The 13,503-nt window shown below is 38.2% G+C and overlaps 1 protein-coding gene across 2 annotated transcripts in view; it reads left to right on the top strand.

Moving 5' to 3' along the window:
- LOC102175560 (alpha-2-macroglobulin) overlaps positions 1–13,503 on the top strand; it is a 71,092-nt gene that overhangs the window by 15,690 nt on the left and 41,899 nt on the right. The window contains exons 1-4 of one of the 2 annotated variants that reach the window (XM_005680884.3): positions 6,238–6,621; positions 9,056–9,239; positions 10,525–10,684; positions 10,845–10,897. In XM_005680884.3, coding sequence (XP_005680941.2) covers positions 6,536–6,621; positions 9,056–9,239; positions 10,525–10,684; positions 10,845–10,897 — 483 coding nt within the window. In that variant the 5' untranslated portion in view covers positions 6,238–6,535. Of the gene's footprint in view, positions 1–6,237; positions 6,622–9,055; positions 9,240–10,524; positions 10,685–10,844; positions 10,898–13,503 lie in introns of those variants that run through there. The other variant, XM_018048527.1, reaches the window with a different exon arrangement.

Genomic DNA, 13,503 nt, shown 5'->3' with positions numbered 1-13,503 from the left:
TTGTGTATTCTAGGAACAGGAGAGAGAGCAGTGTGACTTCAGCAGAGTGAACAGGATGGGTGAAGCCATAAAGATGAGATCAGACCATGGGAGGGAATCACCAAGTCCTGGACATCTTCTAGGCCTTGGTAAAAAATCTGGATTCGGGATCATGAGGAGCTGTTAGAGGAGTTTCCCAGGGGTGACATAAATAGATTTTTCCTTTAAAGGATTTATTCCGACTTTTGTGTGAGACAATGGATTGTCAGAGAACAGTGGGAGAATCAAGAAGACAAGTTAAACTAGTCTTGCACTGGGACTGACAAAGGATGATAGTGATTTAGACTAGATGGCGGTAGATGAAATAACATCAGCATACTAAAGATATATTCTGATTGTTGTGAAACTTAACACTGGAAATAGCAGAAAGAAAGAAATCAAGGATGAATCCACATATTTTTGGCCTAAGCAGTTGGTTTAATGGAGATACCACTTAGAGGAAAAGTCCCAGGAAGGGAAGAGGAATCAGATGCTTAATCCTGTGTTGAATTTGAGGTGCCGGTAAGACTTCAGTAGAGAGTCAGAGAAAACAGTTATAAATACAATTCTCAATCAGAAGGAAGCAATCAGGAATAGATACTTTGCAATGAGAAATTGTTTGAGAATGAGAGTTTAAATACTCTCTAAATATAACATTTAAAACCCAGGACAAAAAGTGACCCTTTAGAGACAATATGTCTTGAAAAGAGATGAAGTTAGAAGACTGGACTTTGAGACACGGCAATGTTTAAGTGTCAGGAAAACAAATAATAAAGGATTCTGAAAATGATTGACAGAATCAGAGAAGGGCAGGGAGTTGAAATTCAAGTGAAGAAATGGCTTCCAGAAGAATTTCAAGAACAGAGTGAGCAGCTAAGTCAGTTGCTTCTGAAAGACATAATAAAATGAGAACTGAGAATTAACCACTGAAATTGGCAACATGGAGATCTCTGGTGACTGACAGATGGAGATAAAGCCTGTTAGGAGTGGGTTTTTAATGAAATAATGAGAGAAGAAGCAGTGGAAGTAGTAAGTTTGGACAAATATTGATAGGAGATTTGTGGGAAAAGAAACCAAAAAATGGGGGGGGGGGGGGATTGATAGATGGATATGTATAGTCAAAGATTTTGTTTTTTTCACAGGTGAAATATATATTTATATGCTGATGAGAATAATGAGGTTGAGAGGAGAGATTTTTATGGTGTAGTAGAGAGAGCTAAGGGCTTCCCTGGTAGCTCAGACAGTAAAGAATCAGCCTACAATATGGGAGACCTGGGTCCTATCCCTGGGTTGGGAAGATCCCCTGGAGGAGGGCATGGCAACCCAATCCAGTATTCTCACCTGGAGAATCCCACAGAGAGAAGAGCCTAGCAGGCCACAGTCCATGAGGTTGCAAAGAGTCGGACATGACTGAGTGATTAAGCACGGCACAGAGAGTCAATTTAGTATAAAAGTCTTTGAGTATGCGAAAAGAGTAAGTTACACTAAAAAAAAAAAAATTTAATGGTGGTTTGCATTTAGATGCACACAATTTTATCCAGTGCAACACAAGAGAATACAGAGTCCATGGGTGCAGATGCAGACAAGCTGACAATTTCAAAATTGGAGACAGATGATCAGAATTTTACTTGTGATCATTTCTAGTCTTTCAGCGAAATAAGAAGCAATGTCATCAGTAGACAGAAAAGAGAGAAAGGGCATTGTTTATGGAAATGACCTGGGAGAGTGAGAAAATAAAATCACTTGAGCAATGCAGCAGCAGTGCATAGAGGCTGTGTTTGCACCTAAGGCTGCAGTCGTGAATTTAAAGTGGATCTGTTGGCATGGTCACATGTGTTTCACCAGTCACCTTCTTAATTTTGATGCAAAGGAATGTAAACTCCTCAATAGCAGAAACATATGGTTTCTGTTAACCACAGGACAGTGTCTGGTATAAAATATGCATTAGAATATATGTGGACTGACTAAATAATACCCATCTTCTCCACTTGACTGCTTTGCTTCACAATATCCCCAGTACTTAATACAGAGCCTGGTTCATAGTAAGCTTAAATATTAACTGAATGGACGAAGGAGCCGATTAATCAATCTCTTTTTTTTTTTTCCTTCACTTCCCCAACTCCCTATTGAACAGCTTCCCTGAATTTCACAAGAAAGCCTCAAAGCCAACATACCTAAGATTCTACCTGACAATTTCCTGTCTCTTATTAGCAAGATCACCCACAAGAGCCCCAGTGAGAAACCTAGAGTCATTCTCTATTTATCATCCCCAAAATGGAAAAGTCCATAACTAGTTTATGCATTTTTGAACAAAATAAATGAAATGAAGTGCTTAACACAATGCCTAACATATAGTACCTACAAATATTAGCTATTTCTGGCATTCAGTGATTGCAACATACACATCGTTTCATATCATAACATATTTTACATAATTTAATTGGAAGAAATTTTCCTTTAAGTAATATATTAAATAATTGTGTCCTTTATATCAATAGTGCATCAAACAAGGTAAAAAAAAGAGTACTGTAATTTTTCTCTTAGTACATTCATCAATATTAAACTAGTAATTGTCATGTCCAATACACTTAAAATCTACATTTTTCACACTCTCCCCACTGTTGCAATGTTACTTTAAGTTCTAATATTCTCTATATATTTAAAATGCATTTTGCATCTGTCTGTGAATCAGCTAGGGATTCCTCTGGCAATAAATAACAGAAAAGCAACTAGCAATTGCTGAACAAATAGGGAAGAAGTCCATAGGTTGACATTCCAACTTTGACACAATTACCCAATAATACTGACAGAGACCAAAGCCCGTTCTATCGTTTGTACCTGCTTAGCATACAGACCTTGATCATCCTGTTCGTTGTTTTGTCAACTCAAGATGGCCATTGAAACTTTAAGTGTTACCTTCAATTTCCATGCAGAAAGAATAAATAAAAACAGTCATTGCTGTGTCTCCTAAAACGTTTTCTTTATGTTAAGAAACCAAAAGTTTTCTACAAGCCCTGCCCAAAAGTTTTCCATTTAAATGTCACTGGCCAGACTAGATCAAACAGCTACCCATAGTTTGAAGATGGTTAGGGAGAAAGAATGAAACTAAGCCATGCCCGCGGGGCAACCCAAGATGGGCAAGTCATGGTGGAGAGGTCTGACAGAATGTGGTCCACTGGAGAAGGGAATGGCAAACCACTACAGTATTCTTGCCTTGAGAACCCCACGAACAGTATGAAATGGCAAAATGATAGGATACTGAAAGAGGAACTCCCCAAGTCAGTAGGTGCCCAATATGCTACTGGAGATCAGTGGAGAAATAACTCCAGAAAGAATGAAGGGATGGAGCCAAAACAAAAAGAATACCCAACTGTGGATGTGACTGGTGATAGAAGCAAGGTCCGATGCTGTAAAGAGCAATATTGCATAGGAACCTGGAATGTCAGGTCCATGAATCAAGGCAAATTGGAAGTGGTCAAACAAGAGATGGCAAGAGTGAATGTCAACATTCTAGGAATCAGCGAACTAAAATGGACTGGAATGGGTGAATTTAACTCAGATGACCATTACATCTACTACTGTGGGCAGGAATCCCTCAGAAGAAATGGAGTAGCCATCATGGTCAACAAAAGAGTCCAAAATGCAGTACTTGGATGCAATCTCAAAACCGACAGAATGATCTCTGTTCGTTTCCAAGGCAAACCATTCAATATCACAGTAATCCAAGTCTATGCCCCAACCAGCAACGCTGAAGAAGCTGAAGTTGAATGGTTCTATGTAGACCTACAAGACCTTTTAGAACTAACATCCCCAAAAAAGAAAGAGTCGTCTTTGGCCCCAGGTAAATAGCAGGGAGGAAACACAGCTGGACTATGGAATGAAACAAGGCAAAGACTAATAGAGTTTTGCCAAGGAAATGCATTGGTCATAGCAAACACCCTCTTCCAGCAACACAAGAGAAGACTACACATGGACATCACCAGATGGTCAACACTGAAATCAGATTGATTATATTCTTTGCAGCCAAAGATGGAGAAGCTCTAAACAGTCAACAAAAACAAGACCAGGAGCTGACTGGCTCAGATCATGATCTCCTTATTACCAAATTCAGACTGAAATTGAAGAAAGTAGGGAAAACCGCTAAACCATTCAGTTCAGTTCAGTTCAGTTCAGTTCAGCCGCTCAGTCATGTCTGACACTTTACAACCCCATGGACTGCAGCACACCAGGCCTCCCTGTCCATCACCAGCTCCCAGAGTTTACTCAAACTAATGTCCATTAAGTCAGTGATGCCATCAAACCATCTCATCCTTTGTCATCCCCTTCTCCTCCCACCTTCAATCTTTTCCAGCATCAGGGTCTTTTCAAATGAGTCAGTTCTTCACATCAGGTGACCAAAGTATTGGAGTTTCAGCTTCAGCATCAGTCATTCCAATGAATATTCAGGACTGATTTCCTTTAGAATGGATTAGTTGGATCTCCTTGCTGTTCAAGGGACTCTCAAGAGTCTTCTCCAACACCACAGTTCAAAAGCTAATGTAAAACTTCCTACAAATGTTATTACTTAAAGCACAACACTTTCTAAAATGAGACTCTTTATCTTCCCAACTCTCACCCCTCTGTTCTCTTTCTGTTCTCAACCTATGTCCTGTGTTTCACTCAATCACTTAAAAGCAACACAAGTCATTCAGTGAATAGCCAGGAAAATTGGAAGGCACATTTTCCTTTACCCATCACATTCATGTGTTCACTGGGTACTGTAATTTTACCTCTTAAATATGATATAAATCTGTCAACCTCTATCCAATATCATTATAAACACATGCATACATGCATAAGTCATTTCAATTGTGTCCAACTTTTTGTGACCCCCATGGACTGTAGCCCGCCCGGCTCCTTGGTCCATGGGGATTCTCCAGGCAAGAATACTGGAGTGGGTTGTCATACCCTTCCCAGGGATCTTCCCAGTCCAGGGATCGCATCCACATCTCTTATGTCTCCTGCCTTGAAAGGTGGTTCTTTACCACTAGCCACTTGGGAAGCCCCAACCCTAGCTCAAATACCATCATTTCTCATCCATATAATTGTGCCAACACCCACCCTGCTTCCTGGATTGCCTCCTTCCCATCACTCTCCCAAATTTCAGTGAGTGTGATCTTTCCAAGAAATAAATTTGGGAAATTCATTTCACTGATTACTCCCCAAGTACCCTAGTACTACCAGCAAGTTTCTTTTTTTATCCGAAGCGAGCTCACTTCACCACTTTTCTAAGTGGACAAGCATTTTCTCCATTCCAAAAGTTTTTCATTTTACTGTCATGATGTTTATCATGAATGTGTCATGATGGTTATCGCCTCCTGTGTCTTTGTTTATGTCATTCCTTACGTGCTTCAAATGCACTTTGCATCTCCTCTTTCCCCTGGCTTTTGATTTCCTTTCCAAGACCCAAGTTTAAATTGTGTGCCCCAATCCTGTGCTCCCAGAGCACCTGAACTTCTCCAATAATAATATCTGGCTACTGTATTTTTATTGCTTGTTTATTTGCCTGATTTCATACCCTCAAGAATGTGCAATCTGTTTCTACATATTTGATCATTCCATCTCCATGATTTTGTATGATCCTAGACCAACTGGGCTCAATAAAACTTACAAAACAATCAATCAATTGGATGAATGAATGAATGAGTGGATGGATGGATGGATAGATAAAATAGACTGGAGGGGAGTTGCATATTTAGAAAGCAGTAACAAAATGTGTTCATGTTCACTTAAGTAGATAGTAAAGGCAATTAAGATCTTTCTTGGGCAGAGTAAGTCAAAGCTTGTTTTTGAGATCCTGCTACTTCTCCTTTCATCTTTTCACTTCCTTAATACAGGGAAATATTTCTATTATTCTTCCAGAACCTAGTTCTTTATCTGCAATTCAGCAATCTCCTCCAAGACAAAAAGGTATTCTTTTAATCCATTGTCATTTCCACAGAGGACAACTAAATTCTTAAACTGCTTCAGTATTTGAGGTAGACATATCTGATGTAGGACTTGCAGGAGACTGACTTGTAGTGAAATATCTATTTTGAGCCTTCCAGTGTTGCTTAAATTATAGCTTCCCCTGCCAGCTATTCATGCAAGAGATGAGAGGAAAGCCATAAAAGGCACTATGAGGAAGCAGAAGGAGGGAGCAAGAGAGAGAAAAGGGATTGAAAAGCCGATTAGCTGCTTTACGGGAAAACCCAGGGAAAATGAGCACTAATGGGAATGTGGATTTGATCCCTCCAGGAATCCTATTTAGCTTGCCAGGAGTTAACCTTGACTGTAATTAAGTCCCTGAGAGCAATGACCTTCCAGAGAATGTTCAGAGACCTCTACTTTGTTTAGACACCTTGTGTGGGTGGAACTTCCTGTTTACACAGAGGGCAGCATAAAGCCTACTTGCTCTGAGGAAAGTCTGGGACCAGAACAACTGCAGGGAGAAAGGTGCAACACAGTCTGGTCTCCTCCGGTCCCTTCTCCCTGCAGCATGGGGAAGAACAAACTCCTTTATCCAAGTCTTACTCTTCTTCTTCTGCTCTTGCTGCCGACAGATGCTTCAGTCTCTGGAAAACCGTGAGTTTCACATAAAACATAAATTTGAAGAGTCCTTTCCTTTATTTTAAATGCTTCCCATTCATTTATTTGTCCCCCCTATGGAACTGTCACCTCCTTATCTTTAAGGTCTCTTTCAAGAATGAGATTTTACAAATCTTTACTTATTCTTAAACATTTCTCTCCAACTTTCTGGATCTCTGAATCTCTAAGTTATCTGAGGATATACAAAGACTTCCTAAAGGGCACTGGAAATTGATACTTTTTAAAAAATCAACTTTTAGATCCTCACACTCATGCTGATCAGCTTGAGACCATGCTATCTACCCTTTCTTACCTCCCCTTTTTTAATTTCCCATCTTCCACTTTAAAAGAGACAAACCTCCCCTCAATCAGTTGTTACTGTGGAACATTGTTCTGGAATATAAAAATCTCTAGAGTTCCAAATAAAGGAGCAATTTGAAAAACTGATGTTGATGTTGAGAAAACAAAAGACTCAAATGACAGAAGAGAAAATCATTTTGCAGATAGTGTGGTGATGAATTCTTTGTTTCAACAGAATTGAAGGAGGATCCAAGGGAAATACCAGTTGATAGATGATAAGAAGCAACTCTTGATAATAGGGCACTGTGATTTTTGGCATGTAATGCAGAAGTTACAGGAGCTGATAAAAAATGATATAATTTATTTACTTTTATGCAAACAATTTTTCACAGCACTGCATCTACACAAACCAAAACTAGCAACAGAGTTCATGGTAGACCTTTGTTTAATTCTTGCAGTAAGGAATATCTGTCCATGAATATATAAGAACAGTTCATCATTTTCATCAGAGATGTGCTTCAAAAGTGTTTTGATTTTATATTAATATGTAAAATATATGAATCATAGCTTGTAATATATTTATTTTGTTTTGATCTGTTGTATACTACTAAGACTTTTGAAAACAATTCAGAAGAAAATGTTTAACATTTACAACTTTATGATCACATTAAATTTAAGAGTTAAAATGCAATTTATATACCCACACATAACAGTACATGCATACATGTACATATGCAAACAGTCATATGCATACACATCACACATACATATGCATATATGCATATGTATACCCATACAAAATAAAGACACTAGAGTGATCCATAAAATATTTTAAAGCATAGAAATGTTAGGACAGACTTCTGTTAGATAAGTGACATGAAAATTCAAGCTCACGAGGGAAAAGTAGAAAGCTGCTAAATTTCTGATCATTACAAAAAGAAGATTTTGGTGTATTTTTTAAATAGATCATATTGGATATCTTATCAATATGATATTTAAGATTCCATGGGAAAGTTACAAAAAAGTAATGTGGTGGTGGTGGTTTGCTTTAGTCTCTAAGTCGTGTCTGACTCTTGTGACCTCATGGTCTGCAGCCAGTCAGGCTCCTCTGTCCATGGGATTCTCCAGGCAAGAATACTGTAGTGGGTTGCCATTTTCTTCTCCAGAGGATCTTGCCAACCCAGGAATCAAACCCAGGTCTCCTGAATTTCAGGCAGATTCTCTACCAACTGAGCTATATCCAGGTAGCAAAAAAAAAAAAAAAGTAATGTAAGTTTTATTTTAAAGTATCATCAAAAATAATATATTTTGCTATTACTTAAACTTGTGAAAAAAAAATAGTTGTTTTCCTGAGTATATGTAAGGAGTCCATAGTGTCTAAGAATTATGTTAGGGATATTGTAAGCAAAAATGTTTGAAAATTTGAGAGTCAATAAAATTATATATGAGGGTATTGGGAAAGTTTCTTTTCTGCTCGAGTTACCAGGACTCCAAATTCAATCTTTCGAAAACCATCCTTGAGTAGACCATTTTTGTCCAGCCATGAGTTGAAAGTCAAATATTTAATGTACAAACATTCAGGGTTAGGTAACACACCAAGATGTCATTAGTTGCTTAACACACTGAGACTTTAAACTAATGACTTTCTTTAAGCCTCAGGCTCCATATCCATAAAGTGGAAAGCAAGAACATGCCATTCCATTTTTACGGGCTTGCTATGTATTCAATGAAAAGTTCTATAAATGGATTGGCTTTTGTAATGTCTCACATGAGAATTGCTTGCTTTCCTCAGTAATCCTAATGTAAAATAGATTGACAGTTTGACTAAGTATAATTATCATGTCTTTATTTGAATTCAGATTTGAGTTCCTCAGCATGAGATATGCCTGCAAATGTTCACCTCATTAAGGCTCACTTCAAGAAAAATGTTCACTGACATGGCACTGACTATGGAAAGGAGAATAATTCTCTTGCATGCCTTTCAGTGGCAGGGATCAATTTCCTGCTTACCAATATGTCTTCTCTTGGCATAGAACTATGGATAGTAACAAAATTACAGCAGAAAATAGTGCTGCTGATAACAGTGCCTCACCTCCTACACTCTCCTTTAACTGGACTCCCCCAACCCCAGGCAATACATGGTGCTGGTCCCCTCCCTGCTCCGTACCAGAATCCCTGAGAAGGGTTGCCTCCTTCTGAGCCACCTGAATGAGACGGTGACTGTCAGCGCCTCCTTGGAGTCCGTCAGAGAGAACAGGAGCCTCTTCACTGATGTGGTGGCAGAGAAGGACTTATTCCACTGTGTCTCCTTCAGCGTGAGTATGACAGTTTGACTTAATACACTTGTTTCTATGGGTCAGGAACACAGGGATCTAGAATTCATCAAGATAAGACTTTGCGAGGCTGGCATGGACTTCACGAGGGAATCTAAATGTAACGATTAAGCGTAGAAATTAAGAAGCAATATGTGAATTTCCAACCACAGTAGACAAATATTTATAGAGATATTAAAATGAGCTTAATGACTTGAGAAAATTCCTCTTAACAAAAAAAAAAAAGTAAGAACTAGACAAAGGGAAAGTGTGATTTCTTAAAATAGAAATGGAAAAAAGACTAATAAAACATACTAGACCAAGGTTCAACATAAGCCCCAGTGGTGGGCTGACTGGAACACAAAACACATCATCCCAGACTCTTTCTAAGCATGAAACTGTGGAAATCACCATGAATGTACAGCCATTATCTCTTCAGAGTTGTATAGAATCCTTACAGCATCCAGCCAATAAAAGATTTCCTTTCTCATGGCATTAAGAGATGCTTCTGTAATACCATGCTCATTTATCACATAACAGCAGTTTGGTTAAGTTCAGTGTATAAATGAATCAAAGCTGTACTAGCTGATTTGCAGCAACATGGATGGCCCTGGAGATTATCATACTAAGTGAAGAAAGTCAGACAGAGAAAGACAAATATCACATAATATCGCTTATATGTGGAATCTTAAAAAAAAATCATACAAATAAACTTATTTTCTAAACAGAAACAGACTCATAGACTTACCGGCAGAGGGATAGATTGGGAGTTTGAGATTGACATGTACACACTGCTATATTTAAAATAGATAGCCAATAAGGATCTACTATATAGCATAGGGAAATCTGCTCAATATCCTGTAATAACCTAAGTGGAAAAAGAGTTTGAAAAAGAATAGATACATATATATGAATAACTGAATCACTTTGCTGTACACCTGAAACTAACACAAAGTTGTTGATCAACTATACTCCAATATAAATAAAAATTAAAAACAATGGAGCAAAAATATTTTTTTAAAAAACTGCTCTGGCTGATCTATAAGGAGATATGCATCTCATGTATGACCTCATTCACTGTTATGATTTCCTCCACCTTTTGTTCTGTCTTCCCATTCACAAGTGACAGAGATCATTCTGTCCATGAATTTCTGTTCATGCCAACTTTCTCCGATGAGATGGGCCAGTGAAATTAAAAGGGGCAAGACCCCTAGGGAGAAGTTGGAGAGGGACTTGGAGAAGAAACTTGAGAAATGAGTGGGTTTTCAGGGTCTTTCCTCTATTTCAGCTCCCAAGATCTCCAACCAGTCAAGAGGTAATGTTCCTCACCATCCAAGTTAAAGGACCAACCCAAGAATTCAAGAAGCGGACCACAGTGTTGGTTAAAAATGAAGAGAGCCTGGTCTTTGTCCAGACAGACAAACCCATCTATAAACCAGAGCAGACAGGTACAGAGGCCTATAGTCAGGACAACTTCCCAAAAGTTCCCAACTTCCTCTCTTGCATGTTTCCCAGTCAAAGGAATCCTGGTTCCTTAATAGCTTGTCTTACTAACCTACAGACCTGGCCTAAGGTTTCTGGGACTCATGGAAAATATTTCTGTTTCAGTGAAATTTCGTATTGTCTTGTTGAATGAAAGCTTTCACCCCCTGAATGAGTTGGTAAGTCTCCTAATATCTATCTAGAATTATTATTATCTGTATAAACAGGCTGGGAGTCTGCTTTTGGTGTTGGAGGAGGGCCAGAGAAAGGAAGAATTTACTGCTGATAACAATATTTTCTGGCATGGCCATTGTGCAAAATCCTCATTTAAAACAGTACCCTGGGTCAAGAGAGTTGTTGATTCTTTCTTGTTACTGGTACTTGATTGTCACACAATTAAACTTACTCTTTGAAAAATTCTCAGTTAGGCAAACTAGAAAGATACACTAAATAAATAAACTGTCAAAAATCTTAGGTTTAAATAACTTTTCAAAGATTAAAAATTTTTCTAAACACACCTACCAAAACCTCTCCTATAAAGGAAGGAGAGTATAATCAATGTTTGTTCCTCAAGACTAACACTCAATTTTAATGTAGACAAGAAACCAAAGTCTTAATTTTTCTCTCCCAAATCTAGTCCTCAGCCACATTTTTTTTTAATCTTGGAAAGAGACACTTTTCAATTAAAAGCCACAAACTCTGTTTACTATAGTCCCTCCCCCTCCCAACTTCCTTTTCCCCTCTTAAAAACACACTCTTTCCCAGGCCATGGGGGGCTGCAATTCCCTGCTGATCCTAATTAAATCCATCTCTGCTCAGGAATGGGGTGGGAATGGGGGAGGGTGTTGTCAGAAGGAGCGGAGAGGACTGGCGGGGATGGAGCAATTTTTTCCTTCTAGCTCCTAAAGCAAAAGATTAAGGCATAATCCTTCATTTCCTTCTCTTACAGCCACATCCTATTTTATCAGAAAATCATGTTAGCTTAAAATATATCCAAAAAAAATAAATAAATAAATAAAAATAAAATAAAATAAAATATATCCAGACTGTGCTTTACCACCTGAATTGCTACAACTTTGTTCTAACCAATATCACCTCTAAATAACACTATTGCAGTAGCCTTGAAATGGGTCTCCTGGTTTCTACTTAAACTTTTCTATCTAAAATTAAACACTTCATCCATCACTCTGTCACCTGAACTCTGCTTTATTTTCATTTCTTGACACTACTTTAAACATATATATATAACTTAAATATATATGTACCTTAAATATATATGTCAAATATGTGTATCTCATACACCAAACATATATATCAAATGTGTATCTATACATATCAAAAATATATATTGCATATATGTCTGTTTTTCATATATCCATCCCTATTAGAATGCAAGCTCCATGAGAAGCAGAGCTATTGCTCTTTTGTGGATTGCTGTATTTATAGCACCTAGGATGATACACAGCACTTGGTAGGCACTTAATGTGCATGCTCAGTCACTTCAGTAGCGTCCAACTCTTTGAGACCCCATGAACTATAGCCCACCAGGCTCCTCTGTCCATGCCATTCTCCAGGCAAGAATACTGGAGTGGGTTGCCATGCCCTCCTTCAGGGCTTGAACCCACATCTCTTACATCTCCTGCTTTGGTAGGTGGGTTCTTTACACTAGGATTATACACGGCACCTGGTAGGCACTTAATAAATATCTGTTTTTAAACAGCCACTATGGAAAACAGTGTGGAGATTCCTTAAAAAATTGCAAATAGAGCTGCCTTATGACCCAGCAATCCCACTTCTGGGCATACACACCAAGGAAACCAGAATTGAAAGAGACACATGTACCCCAATGTTCATTGCAGCACTGTTTATAATAGCCAGGACATGGAAACAACCTAGATGTCCATCAGCAGATGAATGGATAAGAAAGCTGTGGTACATATACACATGGAGTATTACTCAGCCATTAAAAAGAATACATTTGAATCAGTTCTAATGAGATGGATGAAACTGGACCCAATTATACAGAGTGAAGTAAGCCAGAAAGAAAAACACCAATACAGTATACTGACACATATATATGGAATTTAGAAAGATGGTAATGATGACCCTGTATGCGAGACAGCAAAAGAGACACAGATGTATAGAACAGACTTTTGGACTCTGAGGGAGAGGGAGATGGTGGGATGATTTGGGAGAATGGCATTGAAACATGTATACTATCATGTAAGAAATGAAGTTGCCAGTCTATGTTCGATACAGGATACAGGATGCTTGGGGCTGGTGCATGGGGATGATCCAGAGTGATGATATGGGGTGGGAGGTGGGAGGGGGATTCAGGATTGGGAGCTTGTATACACCCGTGGTGGATTCATATCAATGTATGGCAAAACCAATACAGTATTGTAAAGTAAAATAAAGTAAAAATGAAAAAATAAATAAAATAAAATGAATATACATTAATAGTAGAGGATTTATTCCCACTCCTTCTTATTCTTAGAACTAGTTAAGAATGCTGTAGTCTACCTTAATATTTGAATCTGAACATGGTTACTCATTGTTCCATTGGTGTTTATTTCTCAATCTGTAAAATAGTATAGCAAAGGAATGTTCTTCACTGGGATGCAAAAGTATTTAAGTAATATTAGTAAATACCATTCCTAATGAATGGCACACATGCATTTGTTGCTGAGAGTCCAATAAGTACTTAACATTACTCATTAATTCCTTGTAATGGATTAAACTTCTATAAAACTTAATCTAGAATTTTTCTGTGTTTTACTACAGA

Source organism: Capra hircus, chromosome 5 (assembly GCF_001704415.2).
Source record: "Capra hircus breed San Clemente chromosome 5, ASM170441v1, whole genome shotgun sequence".
Taxonomy (NCBI): Eukaryota; Metazoa; Chordata; class Mammalia; order Artiodactyla; family Bovidae; genus Capra; species Capra hircus.
This window is presented reverse-complemented; position numbering and strand designations above follow the sequence as displayed.